Raw genomic sequence first — 25,177 nt, forward strand, 5'->3', positions numbered from 1 at the left:
CAGGTCTACTGCTTGCTCGCGCGGAAGGCAAGGGGAAACCTCGAATGTCCGGCTGCCCACCTCTAGAACTAGCGCATCAACGGGTCAGCCCATACTTGCGTTCGCCCTCGGCGTAATAGGTAGATACTGTGCGCCAAGGGGAGCTCGAACGCAGCCGTCGCTTTGCAGAGAACCACACAGTCGGCTGACGGGGCGGTGGTCTAACAGCCGCGAATTCTCTCATGACATACCAACGCTGGTGCCGTCGGAAAAGCTCTTCAAGGAGAAAACATGGCCATCAATAGGGAGAGAACCTACGCGGGTCGGTTTCTGCCCCCTGATGTGCATTTTACATCCGCCTAGAGGTTTAGACATCGAAGCCGACACAGCCTGTTTAGTCACGTACGATATGAGTATGTTCTCGGCCTCTCCAGCTCCCTCTCGGTTCCTGTGAGCAATCTGACTTTTCTTATACAAATCCTTCAGATTTAAAAATGGGAAGTACCGGCGAGAAGACAGCTTTGAAGGCGGCGTGAGCCACGGAGCGGGCATTATACCACGACGCGTCGAGTGATCGCTCCATCGAATCCTTGTCTGGCATTGGCAGGCGATGTTTTAGAGTGGCCACAGCTCTTCTCTAGCCATTCACAGTCAACGTCAGGGTAAGAGATGGCAAGGCAGATTTCATCCTGGCGTTCGGGGGCGTTCTGTCACGGGCAGTACTTCAAGTGCGCCGTGAGAAAGCTGATTGGCCCGTATAATCACGGACGAGCGGACCTCACCCGGTCTAGACGTGCGGAACTGTCGACTGTTCTCGTTCAGGATCCTCAAAGCCACCGCCGTCGGATAAGTCCCACATTATCATTCCATAGGTGACCACAGATTAGTCTTGGGCCAGAGGAGATGGGGCCACGAAGCCGATATACACAGGTTTGATAGAGGCAAGGTAGCAGGCAGCTGAGTTTGCGACGTCACGATGTCCTGAATCGCTTCATCAGGACCGCGTGGCGGACACCAATTGCTGGGTTTCTGGGCGTGACCAGCGCGTGGGACACCCCAAGAAACGATGTTCCCCTTCTACTGGCAAGAAAGGTCGAGCCAAAAGCAAACTGGGCGACGAGAAAGATCGCTGCCCGGCTCTACGAGCGTCTTCGAGCTCCTCTTCCAATCAAACTCCGCGTGCCTCCTGCAAAGCATCAATCATTCAGCGAGCTGCATGCGACAGCGTGGTTTCTCCCGCCTGTCTGCGTCTGTCAAATATTCAAATGTCATTGGACCTTTCACACCACAGAACCTTTTCCGTCAGACTGACGGCAGCCAATGAGCGGACCTGAGTGCAGTGCCTCACGTGCTTTACGAGGAGCGTATTATGAGCGAGAGCGACGAAAGTATAAAAGGATGGCAGCTGCCACGTCCAACCCCGTCCAACCTCACTCTCGATTCATTGACTTCCTCGGCCAGAGCTGATCGCCATGGCACGAACCAAAAACGCCTTCAGAGCAGACACGCCGGAGTTTGAAAACTCCAATCATGTCCCCCCAAGCACTGATGATCGCTCATCCGCTTCTGCAACAGAACCCGCGTCCTCGGCTATCACTTCAAGCAAGAAAGGGGACGTAATTGGTACGGGCATGCTAATGTCAGCAGCAGATGTCAAGACACGGCTAACATGGTTACGAAGAAACCTTATCAACGGTTGCTGGCGGCGCCGAAGCTAGTGGCAGTGTCAATGTCAGCGGGTCTGGTGCCATGGATCACGGCCAAGAGCACGCGAATAGTCGTCCCCGTTTAGTTCCTTCACAGCACCAAGACCCGGCAGCTAGCCCTGGCGGTGCAATCGATATTTCTGTGCTAGCAGCGAGAGCGTCGGAAGCTTCCGAGTCCACCGACACACAAGAGCTACCGCAACCTCAAGCAGCAGGCGACAGATATGCGGAAGACCCGATCTTTATACACAGCTCAGATGGAGAACAAGCGCAGGAACCGACCAATAAGAGGATCACGAAGCCGAAAGGGACCAAAAGGGCAACAAGGCGAAAAGCTGCCAACCACGGAAGCGCAGTTAACAGAGGCGATGATTCTAGCAATGCTGGCTCCATTAAAGGACCGGTAGTGCCATCAGCAAGATCTCGGCCACCACGGATTGGGCCGAGAAACACCGCACTTCCAACAACTGCACCACCACCCAGCGATGACAATGCCAACGAGACAACGAGCATCGTCGGGCCAGCGGGAGCTTTGGGTTTCAATCGGGCCACAAAAAACAACGAAATACAGAGCATCTCGGATTCTGTCGGGGTGACCGATGGGAGTTCCCGACAGAGAGTGCTTCAACCCGAGCTTGAAGAGAGCCTTAGTGGAGCGCCGAGATACGCTGAGGGCGCTCGCGTAGCTGACACTAGCGAGAACGCCGGAGTCGGCGAGCTTGGCCCTGACGATCGGCCGCAGGCGCAAAATGGTAGGCGTTCTGCTGATACACGGCTTGGAACAACTCAGCATGCCTTGGTAGAGTGTCAGGTTGACGAGATAGTCGGCTCGGACGCAGGGTCCGACAATGAGAGCGCAAGTTTCGATATAGGACAGCATGCTATGGCACGGCAGGGATCCACAAAAAGGAAACGAAGCGCGACAAAAAAGGATATGGCAGCTGCGTTGCAGAAACGCAGACAAATATCAGGGTTTTCCGCTCAGATGCGTTATCCCAATGAAGCCTTCCGCCACAGCTCAAGCGATTCGGCAGGGGCGCAGAATGGCGATGTTGCAGATAGTCCTAGCCATCACCGAAGGAATCATGGCACAGAGAATCGCCCAGCTCAGGATAGAGGCCCGCAAGTTGGCATGAGAAACTTCACGGCCGGCGGAAGTGTGTCGCAAGCTGATGAAAAAGTTGCCGGTAATATGTCTGATACGACCCAAGAAGTAGACTGGTCGCCACCAACAAGGGGCCGTCCTGCAACGAATATCCCTCAGTGGCGCTTGTCAAATGCGACTTTGCTAGGTGTAGACCTGGACGAGGACAAGTTCCTTCAATACAAGATCGCTGGCTTGTGGAACCTTGCAAGGGATGGCGAGCCATCGCTCTCGGGCACAGCGGCTACCGCCTGGATTTTATCAATTGGCGGGCCTCTGAACCTTGTGAAAAGTAACGACTCCATCGAAGTGAGATTCGGAATGCCTTGGAAAATAGAACCTGTGTGTTCTACCCGCCGTTAGCGAGATGTACTGAGGCTCTCGTCACGGTGGAATCATTCCATAGTCTCGGAGAATGTCTTTTAGCTACTGACAGAACGTATATTTTATTCTCAATATTTTTTTAAGGTACTGTGATTATTGTTTTAATCTGGCGGCATGGTTCTATGAGCTCGATGCGAATTGTGGAGCCACATCGCACACGGACGAAAGCTTCTTACTTCTTCGGACCTAGCTGTTGAGTATCTACTACGTCGGCGGGGCCAGCGGACACATCGAACCCGATTCTCACATACCGATCGACAAAATACATCTCGGTAGCGTGCTGGCCTCCGACTTGTTTCCAGTCTGTGTGCTCTTGCTTCACTCGACGACCACGATACCAGCAGCTTCGTAGCAACGAGAAACTTCCCGGGCCGGCCGCGCTCTATGTTGAGACAACAGGTCCATCGCCAGGTCAATCGTTGGCCCTCGACACGTCTTCTGCATTGGCGATGGCGGCGACCGCTGTGCCCACGGACCCGACCCTGAACCTGACGCAGACGACGCGGCCGGCCTGGCTCTCCTTCCGCCGCGCTTGATGCCCCGTCGCCGTCGGCTTGCCCAAATCGGCACTCGGCATAAACTTTAACATGGTAAATGGGACTTTGCATTAATCGGACGTTCAAGCGGAGGGCGTTCAAGCGGAGGGCGTTCAAGCGGAGGGCGTTCAAGCGGAAAGCTTGTGGGTACTGTATGCTTGCTTAAATTAGCGATAAATATGTAAGCATTTAGAGGAAGGCGCTTTAGCCCGTCAGTCTACTCGCCCCGAATACAAAATTCGCATGAGGTCAACGCATGGTCACTTGTTTGCCCACATTATGTCTTCTTCATCCGCCCAGTCTCTGCATCTAAGCAGTCTCTTCTTGCCTGTCCAAGAACTGCAGCTAGGGCAATCTCATCAAAAGCAGCCAAGGATTGCAAACACACATCCATCACGGCGAGAGGCATAAACTCGGGAATTTCCAGAACATGCGCGAAGTCTTCACATTCCACGACCCGACGAAGTCGCGCTATATTTTCATGGTAACTTGTCGCAAAAGCCGCACTTGGCGAACGTTCATGAACTACCTCCTGCGCCCAGCCTTTGGCTCTTCCAATTGTCAGTGTACCGGTAACCGCCAACAGCTACGGGGGTTCATTATTCCCAACAGCAGCTATGTACTCCGCATTTGGGCTGTGGCGAACACTCAAACCATGCCGCGAGCTCCGTGGCCCTCAAATTTGGCAGACGAAACTTCACGGAACTTGCTTATTATATTAGAATGAACTATCCGAGTCAAAATAGACGTCTTCTTCCGAAGTTGTCTTATCATCGTCTGCCGACCCTGCAAACTCATTACCCTCTATAGACCATTTATCTAGTTCCTTCTGCTGCTTTTGTGATGCCGTGAAGCGATACAAAAATGCCTCTCGAACTATCCTGCGCGTCCTATATCTAAATATACGCCGGTGCGATACCACGAATAAGGCAGCATTATACGCCATATTGACGTCTTTACACTCGCTCTGTAGAAAAACATAGAGAAGTTTGAAAGCCGCATCTCGGGCAAGCCTTCTTTGCCCTCCGATCTGTTGGCGCTCTTCCGGATCCCGCTCGACTTTGCCTAGACGCATATCTGCCATGATCTCACGGATATGTTGTCCTTGTAGGACATCTATAGCGAGGAGTTTGAGAGATTTGCAGAGAATGAGGTAGTCAGACAACTTCGTAGGCATGGAGCGGAAAATTTTGCGGAAGCCTTCATCCTGGCCAAATTTTATAACATCGGAAAATGGCAAGGCGGAATGCGCAATAGCTGGTTCGCTCGAATTGACAATGGCGCTCTTGTTGTTGCGCTTCACCCCTGTCTCACTCACCTGCATTGCCATATCGGCAGCTTCTTGCGCCGTGACAGGTAGATTGGCTTCCGTGCAAGAAGTCTTGGTGTTCCATTTGCAGTACAAGTCTGCCGGTAGCATTTTCCTCCCGCAATCTTGTGAAATCACTAACTTATTAGCTTGCACATCGTAGTTCAATTTGGCTTTCCCACCACATTCCTTGGCAATGGCAGTGATTCTTTTAATCAGCCAGGCAAGTTTCGTCAAGCCGAGCTGATTAGCTGCCTCCCATCGTTGAATCTGCGCGGCAACATTCTCAACCTGCGGCCAATGAAATTTGCCTTTGTCATGGTAGGCTCGAACGAGATTCGGGGTTTGGGACACCCAAAGTTGTGGCGCCACGCTGCGGAAATCAAGATGTTTTTTGGCGGCACGAGTCTTGATTTCAAGTGTAGAGCGGAGAGGCACCACCTGACCACCCTTAATGATTTTCAACTTTGAGCCAGAAATACTGGTATTTCCAGTAGTTTGGCGTGGAGATATTGCCAGGTTTTCCATCAAGCATGAGACGCTGCTGCCTTCCAAGTCTCTGCAGCAAGAGCCATTGATCTCCCCCACGAAGGCGTCTGTTTCATGACGTAGAATGATAGAAAGATCACAAAACCGATATGAAATAATTCTGTGATGCCCTGTGCTCCCAGGCACTTGGTTTACCGTGTATGCTTTCTCAAACTCGTGTCCATATCCCCGAAAGTCATGTGGCCCGATGAACTCATGCGTTGAAGCTTCGTCACGGCACAGTATTGCGGTGTTTTGCATGACCTCAATGTTGATAGTAAAAGCTTCAGGCTTGTACTCATTCAACTCCGGACTAACAAATGAAAGTAATTTGCGGATATTATTTCTGTCGCTAATTACATTGGCGGAGCTGATGTCAACTGAATCATTTTCGGCATAGAGAGAACGAAATAAAGGCTCAAGAGGACTGTCCGGATGGCGAGCAGCATTCTGGGCTATGTAAATAAGGCCAGAATCTTTTGTAAGTTGTCGAGGAGCCTCTGGAGCGTCCCAGCGTGCCGGACTACCAGGCACAACAATCGTTGGTGTAGCTGCCTCAATCCAGTTGTACGACGACAGGTGCTTTACATCTGTTATAGCAGCCTTACCAGACGTAACGACTCCGTCGAGCTGAGAATGTAATATCTCGGCCATGGCCATCCAGATATTGGTCTTGGTCTAAGTAAAATGTGTTCTACACATACTCTCGCGCGTGGATTGGGCTGAGGTATAAGGGCTGGTGGATGTTACAGTCAACCCCCACAAAGACGGTGGCAGCAGCTAGAGATAAGCAAATAACCGCTGAATGCAGCTGAGGAAGCTGAGGAAGCTGAAACCCTACACGGGCTGCCACTTCGCCAACACGTCACTACTATCAGACAATCTTGTGTCATCACCAGCAATAGCCCAATCATATTCAGACACGAGTTGATGCATATGCACGTTTAAGGCTCCCCCAACGGAACTCCTAGCCGTTGGTACGTCCAATCGGAGAAGACGAGGAAGAAGTGGACAAAATCGCTCTCCATTCAGAAAGCATATGACTGTGGCAAATTGCCAAGCATCTGTTGTGTCGCGATTTATCACGCCCGGTGGCCTCCGGCCAATAGGGCTCACTAGCTATGCTTAGGTACATGTTTCCTTTTTCCGTGACGATCCTTTCGCTTCTGTTCTCGTCATCCTCTTGGTCGCCTTGCTTCATCTTTCGCCTCCTCCCCAGCGCATTCATTTTGTTTATTATCGATGACTAGCTAACTTGAGGACTATTCCCCAAGTGGAGGTCCCGCGACGCGTGCGGCTGGTTGGTGTGCCGCCCCAATCAGCAATAGCGGCTCACTCAAGTGAATCTAAGATCAATAAATATTTGCAAGCGTCATTTTACCTGTGAACGGCCCCGAATAGGGTCTGCAGAACGGTATCAGAGCTGCATAGCTAAAACTCGACCGATTCCGGATCATTGAAGTTCAAATAGCCAGACCGCCCTGACCTCCCAGAAGGCTTAAGTGTTATGATCCAATCACCGTAATAGACGTGCAAGGCACCTTTGAAGCTGACAAGCCAGGTGTACTACTGTATCCAATGGTTGGCGAGCTCCCTAGGTTGGAGGAGCTCTGTATTTCCATACTGAAGCTCTTGTGTGATTTCTTGCACTTTCTCGGAAGAGGGAAATTCTAAAGAGGGAAATCTGGAAGAGGGAAAGCCGGAAAGGGGGCTAGTCGTTCGCGTCTTAGCACAAGATAACCCCAATCCAGTCCCAGGCCCAGCCACGGTGTTCATCCCCTACTTGAGTAGGAAAGGCACCTTACTTGGGTGGCCATGCAGTCGTGCCGTCTGTCATGACGGGCTCGATTGGCGTCACGCAATGCATCACATGCAACATCGCATGAGCTGAAATGCAGAATGTGCTGTCGGCATCATCAACCTCACGGGCGGATGTCCATATGCCGACTTCGAAAAGTTGGATGGTGAGGAGTCATCTGATAGTGATACCGACATAGAAGAGTGGCGAGTGGAGTTGAATCGTGGACCACACTGTGCTTAACTTTCGCCGTGCGCTGACAAGGTTAACTTGTGGCGGAGGCGTTATTGGTGGTGTTCATCCCCTACTCGAGTAGGAAAGGCACCTTACTTGGGTGGCCATGCAGTCAGTTTAGGCTACTCCCTGTAGAGAAACAGCGGCCATCTGTTCCCCACCCTCTACTAAAACTCACTAGAAACACTAGCGACACCCATAACGGTTTTACGGTGCTGTAACTGAACTGCTCTGGAAAAGGCACTTTATGCACATATAAACGAGATTCAACTTGTGTCGCGTGCCCATTTCCAATGGGCGCTAAGATCGTCGCCTCCGGCCAGTTGACAGTGATCGCTGCATGGGCCTTTTTGTCACACATTGACTCGTCACAAATGTATCACTTCAATGGTGCGACACGCATCACTAGTGCGTCTCTACACGCTTGTTAGGTCTATATGTTATGTAGGTAGGTATTACGAGCCGGCAGAACCATCGATACTCGTAAGTCTGCCGCTCTCCCGCCAGCAATTTGTGCAATCTCGAAGCCCCAGAATGATCGAACTCAGATACAGAAGTCGGACATGGGTGCCAAGATAAGGTCACTGTCCACTGATTTGTGAGAATATTGTGTGAAGTTCTTTATTCGTTGAGAGCTGAGTCTACGATGAGGTGCTGTGAGCCCTTGAAACGGCAATGTAAGCGAGCCCGACAAACTGCACTCAAGTACTCAACAAGATGTATAGAATGATGTCTTGGAAATTGTAGTATGTATAATCGCCTCCTCGCGTCGGCGTTGGCAATGCTGTGCCGTGCCATTCAATCGACCAATTTTTTCTAAACGAAACAAGTAATTTAAAAGAAACTGTTTCTGTCGCATCACGTCTCCCACCATGGGTCATTGTGTCTCTGTATTAGCATAGGAGTCGTGCGGCAGGACAGCTCGGAGATGGAACTGTACTGAAACTAAGTGGCCGATGAGCATCGAGGCGATTGAGCTCATCCTTCCCAGCTTCCAATACTGCAAGCTTTTCTTGACGTAGCATTCGCTTTCTCGACGCAGCTTCGCCCTCTTGTGCTAGGGCGGCCAGTTCATATTTCCTCAAATCTAATATTTCCTCAGCTTGAAATGACGACGAAAGCTTGGCCATAAAACAGCCCTCAATCGCCAAAACGCCAACATCGTCAATGAATCTCTTGCAAATAACCTACTCCGATGGTCAGTTTCGGCTCCCGCTGCCAGTGATGAGGTGACGCACCTTGTAGTATGTCTCCATACAGTCAGTCGCGAGTTGTCCTGCGTATAGCTGCATGCCGGGGCGCACGTTGATTTGCCGAATGGGATACTCTGGAAACGGGGCCTTTTACGAGAGTGAACTGAACCAGGGTTTGCGAAGAGGGCTGAAAGCCGTAACGGGGCCAGTTCAGGTATACACTGGTTGAATGATGAGAACGTATGTTTATCTTGCCATTTGCGTAAGGAGATTGTGTGAGAGGGATATGGGAAGATACCCTGTGTGGGTATCCAGCTCTTCATGCAGAACGATGCGTGAGAGTGTGGTGGCTAGCTACCCCCAGTGGTAATTACCCAAGCGCGAAGCTCCAACCCGTCTACACACAATAACATCCTAATCAAGCCTGTCTAATAACACCGATATGAGAGAGCTTGGGAAATCGTGGAGGGTTTCGACCAAGTCTCGGAAGTTTTGGTTCTGCCATAGCATTTCCAGTTTGCAGGCAACATAAAAGCAAACCAAGGATCTTAACGGCTCATGTTGATCTCCCTTGTCCACCGTCTCGCTAAAGCAGAAGGAAACAAGCTCGCTGATGTCATTGCAGCCTTCATGGTACAGTACAAAGCGTGTTAATGCCTGACGTAATCCTTCGAGGGCTAAGGTCTGCAAACGGGTGATCCCATGATAATCAGCAAAAACGTACACGCGGGCATGAGATAAGAAAACTTCAGAACAGTCATCTTTCGCAGTGTTGACGAACGTTTCGGTGGTTCGTGGGGTTGGTGGGTAAAGGGTTGTGAATCGGCTCCAAAGCTCCTCCTTTTTGGAGGTCGATGGCACGTCAAGCTCAAACTGCACCGGTGCCGTTGATTTTATGCGCCGCCGGTGTGTTGAAGCAGCAGGAGCCGGGGTTGGTTTTGGTTTCTCGCTTTCCGGGAGATCGGGCTTCTCGTCTCTCATAGGTCGCTGTCGCGGTCTGCCCTCGCTATATGATCCCGTGTAAGCATATTCAGCAAAACGAATGAAGGTGTCTTCATCTGTTTCTTCCCAGACTACAGTTTGGTCCTGCGCTTCTCTCATTGGACCGTTGATCAGGGTGTTGAGCGAATTCGATTGTCTTGCAACAAGGTTCGAATGGATCAACTGTTCGCTCCGGCTTCGACCAACAATGAATTTGAAAGGGCGCGAGCAGATAAAACTACTGATTAGCAGGAGCTGAGCTGAGCACATCACGCCTCTTACCTTGCGTATGGTGTTGACGCCATCTCGGAGTCGTTCGACTCTATTACTTGCAGTGCAAGGACCGCGAGCTAGGGAAGGTAGAAAAATGCCTTGCTCAATATTTATGTGGCTCTAGGCTTCATATTTGTATTAATAGCCAATCTTACGTTTGTTGTTACTTTTTAGCAGACGAGTTTAGCGTCCTAGTTATCGTCCAACCTTATGACTTAGTAAATCCTAACTGACACCGAATCCGGCAAAGTGGATCCAATTACCCCGCCCCGCATATGTCAATCGTGCGGAACCGATCAGACGTCATTTTCGAGATGTAATCTAGGCTAATCCAGCGCGTCGATGATGCGAGGTAGAGCGCGAACGATCGCGCGCAACTCCGTCGTCACCACCCAGATTCCAGTCATGCAGAAATTTGCACAAGTCTCGGAGCCCTCACTTTCTCTCCCCCTTCCTCTCATCTTTCTCATTATACAGAGCCACCGAGATCGACGCGTTTCTGTTCCTTGACGTTTACGCATAAAAAGGCTGGCGCAGTAGATGGGTCCTCTTATTTCGCCATTCACACATAGCCGATAGCAGAATCATGGAAGTTTTGAATCCAATCGCAAGTACGGGTCGACGGCTGGAGGCTGCGCAAGTCGACGGTATCTGGCGGCGAAAACTAGAGACAGGGGACCTCACAGGGGTATCCGCTGTGGTTATGTAATAGGCTGGTTTCATGCTGTGCAGAATAGAGAGGATTGTCTGCTGCCTGCTTAGCAGCCTGGAAAGAGCAAGCTCTTTGGAACCAGAAAGTTGGGGGGAGCAACGGTACTTCGAAGAATCGAGAGTACCACCAAAATGTGTGGGTGTCGGAGGCAGCCTGTGCCCTGGCATAGCTTCCTCCACCAGCTCCACCATCAGTGTCGTCTGGTAACGTCTCAAGAAGCCTGGACGAAGTTCATTCACGTTCCTCAATTGGACTCCCACATTGCGCTTCTGGAGCCATTATCAGATGGTGTAGTCACTGGCGGGAAGTTCGCAGGAGCAGGCACCGGGTGGTAGGTCCAATTCTTCGGGCCCCCCCCAACCCTCTCGTTCATAAGAGCTCTCTCCAGGTTGCTTGGCAGGCTACAAACAGTCCTCCATTCTGCCACACGGAAACTGGCCTACCCACTGCAGCGGGTATAACAGCAGGTGAGTCACCGCGCCATACACAGTGTAGCATCCCATGTTGGCGCAGGGCCCGACATGTCTCACCCCACCGTCGCCCTAATCGACAGCGCCAAGTCCTTGGCTTGGACGAATCGCGGCGTCCTCCAACTAATCATGGGTCCTCCACCCAATCTTAAGACGTCGAGAATCTCGGTGGGCTTTCACGAAGGGCACCCACGTTAGGAAGATCGATCAGCGATCGGCTACGGGCTCCCAGAAAGAGAGCAAATGATCACAGAAATGTATTTGTAACTACCAAGACCTACATTCGCATTCCTATGCACCAAAGCGCTGGTATTCACTGTTGCCTGTAGGAAACAGAAGGCCGTGAGAAGCTATCGAAAAGCATCTCCAACTGCAACGCTGCACTGGAAGTCTCTCGCTTAGTTGCGCTGTGGCGTTCTGGAGCTAGTTTGCATATATATTAAACTAGACTCTAGAATTCTCTCACCCACTAGAATGTAGAGTTTTTTTTAAAGGTCCGCTTTCAAGCCACGGGTTTCTCGCGGTCGTCGCAGTCGTAGTCTGACCAACGCCATGCCCGCCCGAGCCAAGGCTTAGTCGGCTGCGTTCCAATTCTATGCCAGAAATAAAGGCGCGCTGTGCATAACAATTATCTTCCTTCATTACTGTCGATGCTTTTCACCTGTCAGCTCAAAAGCCGTGAAGCTAGCAGCTTTCATGACCAGTGATATACACTGTTACACCTATAAAGCAACAGTTTTGGTGCATCAGTCCGCCACAGAAACAGGTATTTCAATGATTACGGCAAAGTCGAAGATGATATGACTACCGACACAGTGATAAAAGAGAGATATACTGTGTAGGAACTCTCATAAAATCGCAGCCGTTTTTTATAAAATATCCTTGTTTCGCAGGCTCCGTGTACAGTGGTGGATGGTGGCCAAGGCAAACGCCTCGGCATATTGCCTTTTCTGGTTAGTGCTACTCACTAGCCGAACGGAGGGCATACATACATCGGGCAACTATTTCCTCTAGCAAGCCGTTTAGGACGGCGAGTGTTCCCCTGATACAAATAGCGCCACACATGCTATAATACATCTTCACCATTAGGGACGGCGACCGACGTGCCTGATATAGCAAGACGTGATGACGGCGACGAAATTAAAGAGAGCCTAGCTGTGAGCGAGCAACAACACAGGCTTGCTCTGGAACACATGGTACGGGAAGCTTTACACTCAGATGATGAGGTTTCAATAGTATCAGCCGCAACAGAGACGGTAGGCGCTCGACGGCCATCCGCGGCATCTTCTTTCGTTAGTGTGCAGCCAGCGGACGACTCGGACGTAACACCGCAGGACGGCGGACAGGTACGAAACTCGTGGCATGGAATCAAGGCTTGGACTGACAAGTAGTAGAATTCGCCAACCGGGATGGAAAAGGTGTCCATTGTGTTCAAGTTGTTACTGGACGGGGAGTGGAGGTGCTTGCTTGGCTGGCGCTAATGGTGGATGTCCATCGGAGGATGGCAACCTATGGCGCTGTCGTATGCGGGCTGTCCCCACTATGTACTGCCGTGGGATAATGTCCACGCTGTCGAATGCCTGGAAGGAGTTGCGCTGCTTACGAAGAACATCAAGAATCTGTGCGTCCGTGAGGCGATACCGGGGCAAGTCTCCATGGCGGGTAGATCACCTACACTGTTTAGTGCACGGCAGAAGCCGTCGAGATGCAAGTTGAGCAGTGGTGGTACACTGCTGTTTAATCTCTCTATTTCTGCTTGTCAACAGAATCGCAGTTACTGTTGCAGGAAAGACTGTCGCTAAAGTTAAAGTGCGCTTTATTTATTTATTTATCTTTGTCTGTTATTAACACCTATATTGATACATGTGTGACTGACGCAAAGGAATACCCAGTTCATTTTCATAAGCACACACCCGCAGGACCATCTCAAGCCGGTAAACCGGGCCCGTGCTTGCTATGTTGAAGCGCTCTGGTTTATCTACTGGCAGGCTCTCACAAGCAATGCCTCTTCTCCTCTGTCGTAATTTGTTTCGACGATGTCTCCGCCTATCGAGCAATGAAACTTTGGCAGAAGGTTGTTCTAATAACTTTATAATTAGTTGAGCAGGGCTCGAATGCGCACAAGGCACCTACCAGAGCGTCTCTTTGAATCAACCACTGCGCCGCAAGTCGGCCGTGATTCCGTTTGGTAGCGGGCACTGGAAAGCAGATTACTTTTTCCAGGCACCCATACGCACCTGTTGCAAGGAGCGTCACGGTCCCCAAAGAGGCTGTGCACAGGGAACGCCGCAGTGACAAGATTTACCTGCCCTGTCGTATCGTCCAAGTTTACTGGACAACGGTCGCCATATAGAGTGGGGCAATACATCAGGCTAGGCGCTGAGGAGTCCAGCTCCATTGGCGAGAGACAGGGCGCACCTGTCTGGTGGGAACAGTCGGCGGCTAATACTTCTGGGAATGTAGGGCTATCGATTTCCATTGGGCAGCCGTAAATATCCTTTGCTAGTGGGTTGGAGGGCTGACGTCGGAGAGAAGGAGGACAACGTAGTGCGGGCTCCATCGCTGTGGTTGGAGGCATAAGAACGAAAGGTGGCTGTAAACCGGGGAGCCTGGAGGTCATGAAAGTATTTATAGAAAACATAATGTTAAAGAAAACGTTGCACTATGTGCGATCAACAGGTTAAAATAAAATGTGTTAAAATAGAACTGCGATGGTGTGGACTGGGTCTGGGATCTGCAAAGAGTCCGTCCTAGCAGGAAACGCATTACAGAAGACAGACGACGAATACAGACGACAGAAGACACACTACGGAAGACATCCTGCGTCCTTGCCGATAGGACCACAGCTCTGCTGTAGAGTCTGAGTCTGGGATGCGTGGGCATGGCAGACAGGGACCTGCGCGAAACGCATCACGCAGTCAATTAAGAGCACCCTCTCCTCAACAGGCAGTCTGGCTGGGTTCCCAGCAAACATCGCTACAACAGTGGTTAGCACGCACCACATGTTTCCAGCACCTACTTCCCGCCGACGTGCTGGTAACCTGCGGTACGGGGTGGAATAGCTTCTGTTTCCCTAGCACTGCCTGCCAATTGCCAGCACACTACAACACTCACACTCCATGATTACTACAAACGTGCCTGCTTGTAGGCAATGCACAAGATTTATTTATTTATTTACTATTTATTTACTAAATCATAGACTGTTCCAACCGCCTTTTACGTCAACATGATCGGGCACGGATTCATTCTTTTTGCTCAAGTGGTTATGGCCTGGACTGTGCGATCGCAGAGGGGACAATATATTTAATATCCCGGCAGCTCGCCGTAGTGTTTGGCCAGCGACAGCTCTATTGCTACGCCAGCAAGCTTCCGGCCACACTCTGCACATCCTCGCTTTCGGGTCCAGAGAGTCCATACATTGCCAACAACTGGTTGCATACGCTCATTACACCATTTAACTGCTCTTTTGTCCTACATATCACACCCCACTCCCTTCCAAGTTAAGGCGAGGCTCTGAAGCGCCTGATAGTATTGGTCGCTGCCAGAGTACGAGCGCGCCACAAAATTACTGGTGCAAAAGCTCCTTCGTTAGCTAAAATGTGATTGGTAGCCAATATAACGAGTCCCGTGATAGCCGTGAGCCTTTTTACTATTAAAGACCCCCCTCCCTGTCTATCCCGTGCCCAAGGCTATAGCCTCATCCCAACCATCCAGGATCCACGCTCTCCACATTGTCTAACATTATACCAAACCCTCTTTACGCCGCCAATACAAAGTCATACACAGTCATACACCATGACTGATGCTACCCCCTATCCGTCAACAACCTCATCAAGTTGCACCTACACTAGCGCTACGTTCCTGGCCCAACTAGCGGAAACAGAGGTTACTGTTCGCAGGGCCCGTAATCAGTTAGTTCGGGCCCACTGGGGCGTCGTTCAGACTGTGCATCTCCTGTTCGAAAATTCTATCGATGTTCCGAACGAAACACCAGCTGCCTCCTGCGACATGTCGCATATAATGTTGGAAACCATAGCTGCGGCCGTCCAATATCTTAAGCAGCTTGTCTGGGAGCATTGCGAAAGGATTACGTTTACGGGTAAATCTGGGGCGTCACAAACGTTCGCCATCAGCCAAGCCTGTTTGTTTCTCCTTGCCTTCTCCACAGCTGCCTGGCAAATATGAGCCATGAAGTAACAAACTGGATATGCCCAACGTGTGCAGCGCGCGACGGCTTAAAATCGAAGAGAGGGCTACACTGTTCACCAGCATTGCGGCGAGGCATCCAAACTTGAAATATGACATCACGGTTCTCACTGCTCTTTTATCATACTATTACTACAACAAAGTTTTGCCAGAGTGGCAGATACCTTTAGAGAATTTGCCTGAAGCAGACATCGCTACCCGTCGGCAAAGAGGACTGCGGGAACTGGTTCTTTTTGACGTCACTTCGCAGAAGACGTGCCAGTACTGGGCGACTGCACGGCTCTTAAAGACTAGAGAGACCTCGGTCAGTCAATATGTTTATATAGTGAATAAGCAGTGATTACTCGCATGCTGGGGGAGGGGGCCGCTACTTGATGCTGTGAAGACTCTTTTCGAAAACAAAGACGCATCTGGCGTTCGCAGGGGATCCGGTTATTCTCAGTGGAGATTGACACCTACGGCGGCGCAAGATCGGACAGCTAGTCTGGCCAGCCAGTATACGTCCACAAGGGGTTCAGATCTTTAGGCGCCTATGCGGAGGCAATCAGCTTCCCTTCGGCCAATAGTGCGAAGCATGGTTTGTGAACAGAAGTTGCCTAATTGCACCGTTGCACATGTGTGACTGGATGACTCCTTAATTTAGGCTCATGCGCCATATTTTGTGATCGTTATATACGCGACAGCCTACTTGGATGAATCTGCAGAGATAGTTCATTACCGGAAAGCTCTGACCAGTTAATCCTGGGCTTAACAGTAGGCGCCAGATGAAACTGAAGGCTGAGACCGTTAATAGTTGTCTGCAATTGTATTATTGGTACGTGGCTGTGCAGGTGGTTGGCTGATGGGATTGGATCATGCACCTCAGAAAGTGATGAGGGAAGGCTTAAGGGGAGAAGTGAGAGAAGTTCAAGCCTGGTCTCCGAAGAACCGAAAGGTCTTGCGATCTACTTCTCTCTAGAGGGCAACCAAAAGAGCAAGCGCCCTGCATCCAGACCGCTATACACGCTAACTAAACGCAGTATTTCTCCGCCCCGGCTGCTCCGTCCGCAGAGTGACGCCTTTCTCGATGCCACAGACGCCGCACCTGCCAGAAGCGCAAGTTCCCACAGCACGGGTCATTCGAATAGCTCTAGTGACGGCCTTTTCATGATCCCACTTAAGGCCAAAGCGCAGCGACGGGTCCCAAACTCTACTTCTACCCACAAATCCAGAACGCAACGATTGTTGGGCCAGGCGCGCTAGCCTACCCCAGGTTGATCCCTTCAACAAATAAGTTCTTCGAACCTACAGTACATCGGGATTCAATCTCTTCTACAAATCCATCTCATTACAACGTCGCTGGCAGTGTGAAAGGTTAGCCGAAAGAACAAGGAGACGCGCGAGAAAGTACCACTGAAAGAGCTTGGTCCTTCCACATCAGCCACGACAGCATCGTTCTTCCCAGTTTTGTGAAGCTGCGAACGTTGAAGCCGGCCTCGGATTGCCCTCCGAGTTGCTCTTGCCTTCTGCTGTCTCTTCTTTAGCTGTTGTAGTTCTGTATTCTGCATCTCTTCGCGTATCAGATCATAGCCCTGATGTGCAGCTCTCTTAGCAACGTGTCCCTGGGGCCCCATGATGGCAAGCGTATGCCGCCTACGCAGCCTTTTTCGGTCAGCCTTTCTTGATTTGTTGAATGCTCTCATCTTTTCGAGCAATGATGCTTCAAACCCTGCCAGATCTTTCTTATATTTCCAATGTTCAGCGGCACCATGCAATTCGCTGATGAGTAGGGGCTGCTTTTGAACGGCTGTAGTTGTAGCAAGCCTGGATGGAGTCGAAGGCGGTGGCGGTGTAAGCATCTCGTAAAATTTCCCTTGATTTGCAGTGGCGGGCCGTAACGACTGCAAAGATGCTCTTTGCTTGACTTGTCTCCAATGCACCTGCGAATGTGATGCACCGTATATGTTTAACCAGGTATGTGCATGATCCTCTGGCCAGATCTGATATTCAAAGTCATAAGCTGCAGCTACCGTCGGATGAACTATTTCAATACGGGTAACAGCTCGATTGCCGAGTACGCCGGTGACGATCGGGCCTTCAATGCACTGAAAGCTAGTGTTTCCTTTTGGGTGAAAGCGTTGCGGGGGCGGGTTAGACAGAAGGGTCACTAGCTCGCCTTGGCTGATCCGTATAGCAAACAGCGCTGAGGCTCCATGTATGTAACTGATCCATGCTGCATGAGTCTTTTTCTTCTGTGGACACAGCTGGCTCCTTGGATTCATGTATTCTCCCATAGCAGTGGTCAACGTTTGCATCCCATGGCTGTCCGCCCACTTCTGCGCCCTTTCTCGTGGCATGCCAGTCCAAAGGACCTGGTGGTCGGGCGCGCATGAAGTCTGTAATTGAGACCATATCGAACATATCTCGGTCGAAGCGAGATTCGTCTCGATGAATTGTCGTAACGGCTGCGGACACGGACTCTCTGCACCGAATATGAGAGAAAGAGGGTCGACCTCGGACACGCCTTTCGTAACGCCTCTCTTTCTTTTCTTTGCCATCATAAAATCTAGTTATGGGACAAGTGATCGTGTATTGGAAAGACTATTGTGCCCTTAAGAATTGTTTCGGGCTTCACAACAGAGTCCACGCTAGGCACAAAATGGTCGCTGGAATGCGCGCGACTCACTTCTGACGCTGCTGCGAGCGCAAAATAGTGGTACTGATCTTCGCCGCGAATCCATGTTGCGACTATGCTATTTCCGGTATGTGTTGCTGGGCACACCCCGGATTGAAGGCTGCAAACGGTGATGATTTCGAAAGTTCAGTCCGGTGCTTTTAGGAAATAACTTTTTGCAAAGCCATCTGTTCCAGTGAAGAATCTGTGCGTTGCTCGGAGGGGGGGAGAGGGCAGACGTCACAGTTTATCGCTGAACAGCTCTGCAGAGCTTATAGGAGGTCCGAACGTTCAGTTTGCTCTATTTAATGCAGAGCACGTCATTTAGGCATCTCATCTTCTTGTTAATATTCCTCCTAGGGCGATGGAACACAGAGGTATGCGATCGTCCAGGTTTAGCGTCCCACCTAACCTAGTCTCGGTTAACTTTTCATCCAAATGAGCGGACGCTGAATTTGAACCCTGTACCCATGCTCGCTAGGTATCTACTTTGGAAACTAAGCCCGCCGCAAGCAGCTCGTCGACGGGAACAGTCGCCGAAGAAACGACGAATGACAACTCGATCCACCGCATGAATAGCAGCAGACGAGCCAACCTCTGACCAGTGACAATCAAAATGTTCCAGGCAAACGTGGACAAGGGAGAAGAAAACCACAGCGCCGCTCTCCAGCTTGCATTTCTGGAAGGCTTCAACGTGGTCACCCTGCAAGAACCGAGCACATCGTACGACGAGAAGACGCGGCTTTGCCGTACCCAGTATCACCCCGGTTTTCTATGCTTTAGCCCGGTTGACTCTTGGAATGACAACGAAACACGGCCCCGTGTGATGACATACGTCAAAACCGACAACAAGATCCGAGCCGAACAGATCACACCAGCAAAACACCGAGACCTCCTGTGGGTCAGAGTAAACGGAGTGGCTATTCTCAACGTGTACAACCGGCCGGAAGTGGAGAGCACACTTGGAGTGCTGGAAGATTGGACTCCACCAGAGAACTGCGTCGTCGCCGGTGACATGAATACCTCCCACGCCTCTTGGCAGTCAGATAGACCAGCCTCGCAGGACGGCAACCGTATTTATGAATGGACCGAAAGACACGACTTACAACTACTGAACGAGCCCGACGAAGCCACGACTATGGCCAAGCGCTATACAAGAGGTAGCACAATCGACCTGGCCTTCTCCAACATACCGGAGGCGATAGCCACGGTGGAAATCCACCTCACGACAGGATCCCTCCATTACACCGTCGGAATCGAGATCCCAAACCAAGAAACAGCGCAAGTCACCCGCGGAAAAGTCAGAGTCACCACGCGAGAGGAGATCGAAGCCTTCGGAAGGCATGTAGGTGAGGCGGTGAAGTCACTGCCGAGTGACATAGACTCGGAATCTGAAATCGAGAACATGGCCAGGCAGCTTCAAAAAATTCTACAAAGCTCAGCCAGGGCATGTGGCAGAGTGAGTGGCGGCCGACGCGCCCGAAGCTACCCATGGTGGAACCAGGAGTGTAAGGACGCTCACGATGATCTCCGGATCACACGTCGCATCTACGAAAATCAAAGAGGAGAGGAAGTGCAACGAGCTAGGGTAAGGTTCTGTCGCGTCCTTAGACGTACGAGGCAGATTGGCGAAACACAATCAACGAAGTCACTACGGCGGAAGGCGTATACAAACTCACCAGATGGATGAAACCAAGACAGCGACTACAACCTCCGCCGATCCAAGTGGGCGACATGACCTACTCTACCGAAATGGAGAAGGCGATGGCGCTACGCAAGGAGAAGCTTGAGCGCCGCGACGCGTCAGACGATATCCCTGACGCATGGCAACCAGCTGTCGAGCCAGCCAAAAGGAGACCCTTCGCAAAGGTGATCTCGGCGAAAGAGGTCGAAAAAGCTGTCCTACACACTGGAAACACAACCCCCGGCTCAGACGGGATCACCACTAAAATGCTACAAGCAGCCTGGTCGCACATCGCCAGACCACTCACGACGCTATACAATGCCTGTCTACGGCTCGGTTACCACCCCGGCGTCTTTAAGGCTGCAGAGGTGGTCATGATCCCGAAACTGAACAAACGAGACCTTAGCGATGTCGGTTCATGGCGCCCGATATCACTCCTGTCCTGCCTCAGCAAGGGACTGGAACGAGTGATCGCAAGAAGAATTGCATACGCCGCCCTCAAAAACGGTATTCTTCATCACCAGCCAAGCGGGAGCGCTCCCAAAAAGGTCCGCTGTGGACATAGTGACCTCCCTGATCTACGACGTAGAAAAAGCACTCGCAGCTGGCAAGGTTGCAACCCTAGTGACAGAGGATGTCATGGGTGCTTTCGACGCAATCCTTCGTAACCGCATGTAGAAAATAACAACCAGTGTTCCTTCGGAGCGATGTCGTAGAAAGTTGTAAGAGCTGCAAGAGTTGCTAAAGCGGCGAAATCCGGCTTTGTCGAGTGTCGTGGCTTCCATTCAGCAATCGCTAGTATGAAGAGCAGTTTCTCACAGTTTCACGGGGCCCACCACGCGATTCCTCCGGCACAATGTGCTCTCGAAGACTGTGGATACACAGCACTGTATCACTATCGTTCTATTCAGTATATACGTAGTGTGGTGACTTCGCCACTGGAACTAACTCCCTCATCGAGGCAGAACTGTGGGATATAGTGCTGGATGGGATCCTCTTGATGGTGAAAAGACATCAAGCATATCGCAATGCGCCCTCATCAAGGGTGATAATCTGCTAGGTGGCTGAGAGGCTATATCATTGGCTTAGGGTCGGCTCAAACAGCCTGGAAGATGGACAATTCTGCCAAGTGCTTATGGCAGGGCTGGTAGTCAAATTTGTTCTATTTTATGCTTAGCGTGCCACTCAGGCCTCTGATCTTCCTGCTCTTGCTCTTGAGGCGATGGGACACAGAGGTACCCATGCTCGCTATCTATGGACATTGAGCCTCCGTCACGAAACACTTCCACACCCTTAAGCAGCTCGCTTGCCCACAGGTCTTCCACATCTCGCCCGTATAACGCGGCCTTATATCCATCAACCAAGCAAAAATAGGCAGTACCATCGACCAGCTCAATTTTGTAAAGCTTGGAGCCGTTCAGGGACACTTCAGCTCTGTTTGTCTTCGGCTTCGTGAGCATAAGCTCCGCTGCATGTTGCGTAGTCCAGACGGGTGCTTCTCCTGACTTATGGTATAAACTACCATGAATGGTTTCCACACTTACGACCTCATTGCTAATATAGTCGTCCTCCGCGGCCTTGCATTCAAGCAGCGCATGCATACCCGCGCCATAGCTTACTATCGGCGCTGCCCCCGACGCGGCACTGCGAACCTGCAGATAGCGTTTGCCTCCCTCGTTGAGCCGGATCCTGTAAGTATAGACGGTTTGGTCGCGATCGGGCGATTGGTCGCCTAGGTCTTGTCCCGAGACGTTGGGCGCGTCTCTCGTGGCAGAAGGTTCCTGGGTCAAAGGCTTGCATCAGGTTTTAGCTCAATGCGCATAGACATTTCAGTATTTGCGTACCAGCAGCTGCCTTTGAAGGGGGTCGAAATACTGCCATGCCCCGCCACATGGATCGCTTGTGATGCATATTGTCTGTATGTGTCCGTCTTTGTTTTGTTGTCCGCATCGTCGGGCAGATTCGTTCCATTTGACGCGTTTGACGCTGCGTTGAGGCATGGTGTTCATAAGTGATTGTGATGGGCGAGAGGGTACGGGGCCGCCGCGCCATATATATAGGCCCGGAGCTACAGGGAGCCCACTTTTGTAGCCCGCTCTACTCAATAGCCTACCCGCAAGCATGCTACGACAGCGGCCAACTACTGTTTTAAGTGGGGAGAAAGCAGTCAACAACATGTGGATGACCAGAGGCAAGCTGACTCAATTAAACATTCTGCACCGCCTGCACATGCTTCTACAAGAGCCAACCTCGAAATCCCACTTTGCAATCTGGACTCTTAATCATGGATTAACAACGTTGGCCATTGTTAAGCTCGCAGCGCGTCCCCGTTGCGCAAACGACCTCGACCACGTTGGTGGAATTTACGGCAGTGTTTACGAAGTGTATTTTCGGGGAGGGGAGGGAGGGGTACTTCTTTCAAACAATTTGATTCCGGTTATCAAGTGCACAAAGGTTTGACCGTTCGAAAGAGGGCCCTTCATAGCGTACACCAAAAGCGCCAGGTACGTCCCGCGCTATGCCTGGCATTTCTTCCGTTGCCGGTCGCCAATGACAGGAGCATGGCCCTTCCCGCCCGGGGCTGTGTTATGAAGCTCCTTCTAGAATCGAGGACGCCTGACAGTCGGCACCAACAACAAGGCTGACTAGGAGCCAAATCCGCCCAACACAGCCTCGTTGCATGTTGCGCGGACGTCCCATGTCTGCACTGTGTGGGGCCGCACTGTCATGCTATTCGTCTCGAAAACGAATTGGCACTTTGTCTACAGTTGCAACCTGCACGTTCTTGACCTGCCTCCATTGATGCTCACCAACATGACGGCCACTGGTACGCGCTATTTTGAAAACCCACGTTTCGTGTGCTGATGAGCGTTATGACAGATTGCAACGCGCCGCCACCGTATACGGAGGCAAATAACGCTCAAGCTGGCGAACAAGACGCTGCGCTACCACCCTACGCTGCGGCAGGTGATAAAGGAGACGAGCAAGATGTGCGCACGTATACAGTCGACTGCGCCAACTACTTCGCTCCTGAATGCTGCTTTGGATTGCAGATTGGAACGGTCTTTGACGATTTGGATAGCCCAAGTCAGGGCAAAAAGTACCAAGTCAAGGAGTCAAGTTTTGCCCCCAACCAAAGTAGGGAGATTTCGTTGCCCAGTTCTGGATTCTACACCACGAATAATTCAGGAATTCTCAACAAGGTACTCAATGCATTGATCTCGTCTCGTAAAGTTAAGCCGACATACACTATTGAGCAGTTGTCTATCACTGAGTGCTGCGTGGATGAGAAACTCATCAACGCACTCGGGGAGTTGCAAGGGATCAGGGAGATGATCGAAAACTCGACGAAAAAGACAGTCTTCTTTATCTACGGCATTGCTCATGGGGCAACAGTGCAAATCAGCAAAGTTACCAAAACAGTTTCTCAAACGTTTGTCTTTACCAATAAGGTATTCGGTATTGCTGTTCTGCAACTGACGCTGAACGGTGCTGTTCTCCGATGGAAAAAGTTTGCGCCGCAAACACATCTTCAGCTTCGAGGCGATCCATGACGCGTGTCGCTTGCCGTTTAATTATATGAGATATTCACCGCGAAAAAAACCGTGCTTCCCGTGCTGAGAAAGGCAATTAGACTAATCAACGGACGCGATTGAAGAATGAATCAATGCAACAAACCTGTCGTAAAGCAAAAGAGCGCCCATATCACACCGCTCACAATTTCCACTGATCAGCCCTATCATCAAGTACGCGCTCCCAGTGGGCCCTTCACCCACACAACTATTGCCACGGTCCTTACAGCCGGAGAGGACCCCATTTTCAAGGTTACTGCTTGGAGACGAGAGCTAGGTCTTTGCCATTCCACCTCGATCTGAATGCTGTAACATTGGCCAATTACGGTCCAGTGTCCCCCCTCCCCCCACACACCCCCCCCCACACTTGAAGCAGTAGCTGGCGGCAGCTGCCTTAGCATATTTGGAGCCTAGAGTCTACATAAGTGGCAGGCCCCCCGTCCCATCTCGCCCATCAAATTCACCCACAAACAACATGCCTCGACGTAGCCCCAAATTCGTGAGATGGACAGGAGTAGGCTCAAGCGCATGGCGCGTCCGACGGGGCCAAATCCAAGACACTGCCCTCGGGTACAGCGATCAACATGGGATGCACCAGCCGAAGAAGTTGCAGGTTGCGATGTGACCTGGTAAGGTATGCAGTTGATGAACAATACCATGTAAGCTGCGCTGACTAGCCTCTAGCCCAAGCGCAGCCAGGCAGATCCGCCCAAAGCGAAACCATATCTTTGCGCGCTCCCCTCGGAGCTACTTTTAATTGTTTCGAAACACTTGGAAATCGAGGGGCTTTACTACTTCGCGCAAACCTGCACATACGTCCGTGGAGCCGTCGGCCAGCATCTTTACAACGAACGAGGTCAGCATCTGTTGCTCTGGGCAGCCTCGGAGGGCAAGCTAGCTCGAGCTAAGGAGGTAATTACGCATGGGAAAAAAATCAACATCAACTTCAAAGAGTCTCGTTTGACGGCACTGGCACTAGTCATCGAAAACCACACCCTAGAGAGGGAATGGTTTATGAAGTCTTCACGGATGGAAGAGATAGACTTCACCAGCACTGCAGAACTTCTCTTGAATCACCCAGACATAGATTTGGAGGACGAAACGAATGGCATAAATATGCTTAAAACGCATAGAGCTTTGACATGACCGACAGGGCCACCATGAGCTAGCGCACATTGGCACGGACGACGCGGTAGCAGGTGGGCAACGCCGCGCAGCCTCTAACAAAACCAGACATAAGCATTGCAACAGCAGGGCCACGGCGACAACGTTGGACGCCGGCAGCAACACTCCGGCTTGCTGTTGGGCGTTGCTTATTTGTACATGCGTGGTACTTGGCGGCGCGATCAGGGTGCCTGTGCTGTCTAATTAGGCAACAGGCCACGCAGACAGGGCTTGGGGCCATGCCCGGCGATCTTCCCATCCTTGTCGCGCATCGCTACGGCCACATTCTTTCGAACCGACAGGCCAGTGCGACCGTCATCCCTCATGGGGGACGCCGGCTCATACTGCTTGTACCTATCAGGACGATTGCAAGCTAGCAGAGTTGTAAGCTGTTTGACGCATCGAAATTGAGGTACGGAACCCTTGTCCTCGACCAGGATTCAATACTTCGATAGCAAAAGATATCCCGCACAGGTACAAAACTTGCGCCTCGCAGGGATGCTCTTTTTTTGCGCGAGTGGTGTGCGGTTTCTGGCGTGTATTCTCCGCCCTGGAACCAGAAGTACACGGCTCCGCCCTGAAAGTACACATCTCCGCCTTAAAATGTCAGAGGCCATGCCCAAGTGCGTGAGCACTCCGCTTCCCAAGTGA

At 51.2% G+C, this 25,177-nt stretch overlaps 5 protein-coding genes across 5 annotated transcripts; 3 read left to right on the forward strand and 2 right to left on the reverse strand.

The window, feature by feature from the left end:
• Positions 1 to 1,451: 1,451 nt before the first annotated feature.
• V2A60_008659 (uncharacterized protein) lies at positions 1,452 to 3,749 on the forward strand (the record flags this gene model as incomplete). Its single annotated transcript, XM_083259931.1, has 4 exons — positions 1,452 to 1,602; positions 1,661 to 2,437; positions 2,510 to 3,138; positions 3,555 to 3,749. The coding sequence occupies 4 exons, from the start codon at positions 1,452 to 1,454 to the stop codon at positions 3,747 to 3,749; spliced, it is 1,752 nt and encodes a 583-aa protein (XP_083116057.1).
• Positions 3,750 to 4,467: 718 nt separating this feature from the next.
• Positions 4,468 to 5,169, reverse strand: V2A60_008660 (uncharacterized protein; the record flags this gene model as incomplete). The annotated part of the gene is made up of 1 exon (XM_083259932.1): positions 4,468 to 5,169. The coding sequence occupies one exon, from the start codon at positions 5,167 to 5,169 to the stop codon at positions 4,468 to 4,470; it is 702 nt and encodes a 233-aa protein (XP_083116058.1).
• A 13,553-nt stretch (positions 5,170 to 18,722) lies between these two features.
• Positions 18,723 to 20,468, forward strand: V2A60_008661 (uncharacterized protein; the record flags this gene model as incomplete). Its single annotated transcript, XM_083259933.1, has 3 exons — positions 18,723 to 19,451; positions 19,718 to 20,297; positions 20,356 to 20,468. 3 exons carry the CDS (start codon positions 18,723 to 18,725, stop codon positions 20,466 to 20,468), a joined length of 1,422 nt encoding a protein of 473 aa, XP_083116059.1.
• A 473-nt stretch (positions 20,469 to 20,941) lies between these two features.
• Positions 20,942 to 21,671, reverse strand: V2A60_008662 (uncharacterized protein; the record flags this gene model as incomplete). The annotated part of the gene is made up of 2 exons (XM_083259934.1): positions 20,942 to 21,571; positions 21,666 to 21,671. 2 exons carry the CDS (start codon positions 21,669 to 21,671, stop codon positions 20,942 to 20,944), a joined length of 636 nt encoding a protein of 211 aa, XP_083116060.1.
• An 846-nt stretch (positions 21,672 to 22,517) lies between these two features.
• On the forward strand, positions 22,518 to 23,344 carry V2A60_008663 (uncharacterized protein; the record flags this gene model as incomplete). The annotated part of the gene is made up of 2 exons (XM_083259935.1): positions 22,518 to 22,617; positions 22,671 to 23,344. The coding sequence occupies 2 exons, from the start codon at positions 22,518 to 22,520 to the stop codon at positions 23,342 to 23,344; spliced, it is 774 nt and encodes a 257-aa protein (XP_083116061.1).
• Positions 23,345 to 25,177: the final 1,833 nt, after the last annotated feature.

This window comes from Cordyceps javanica, chromosome 6 (genome assembly GCF_051103115.1).
Source record: "Cordyceps javanica chromosome 6, complete sequence".
NCBI lineage: Eukaryota > Fungi > Ascomycota > Sordariomycetes > Hypocreales > Cordycipitaceae > Cordyceps > Cordyceps javanica.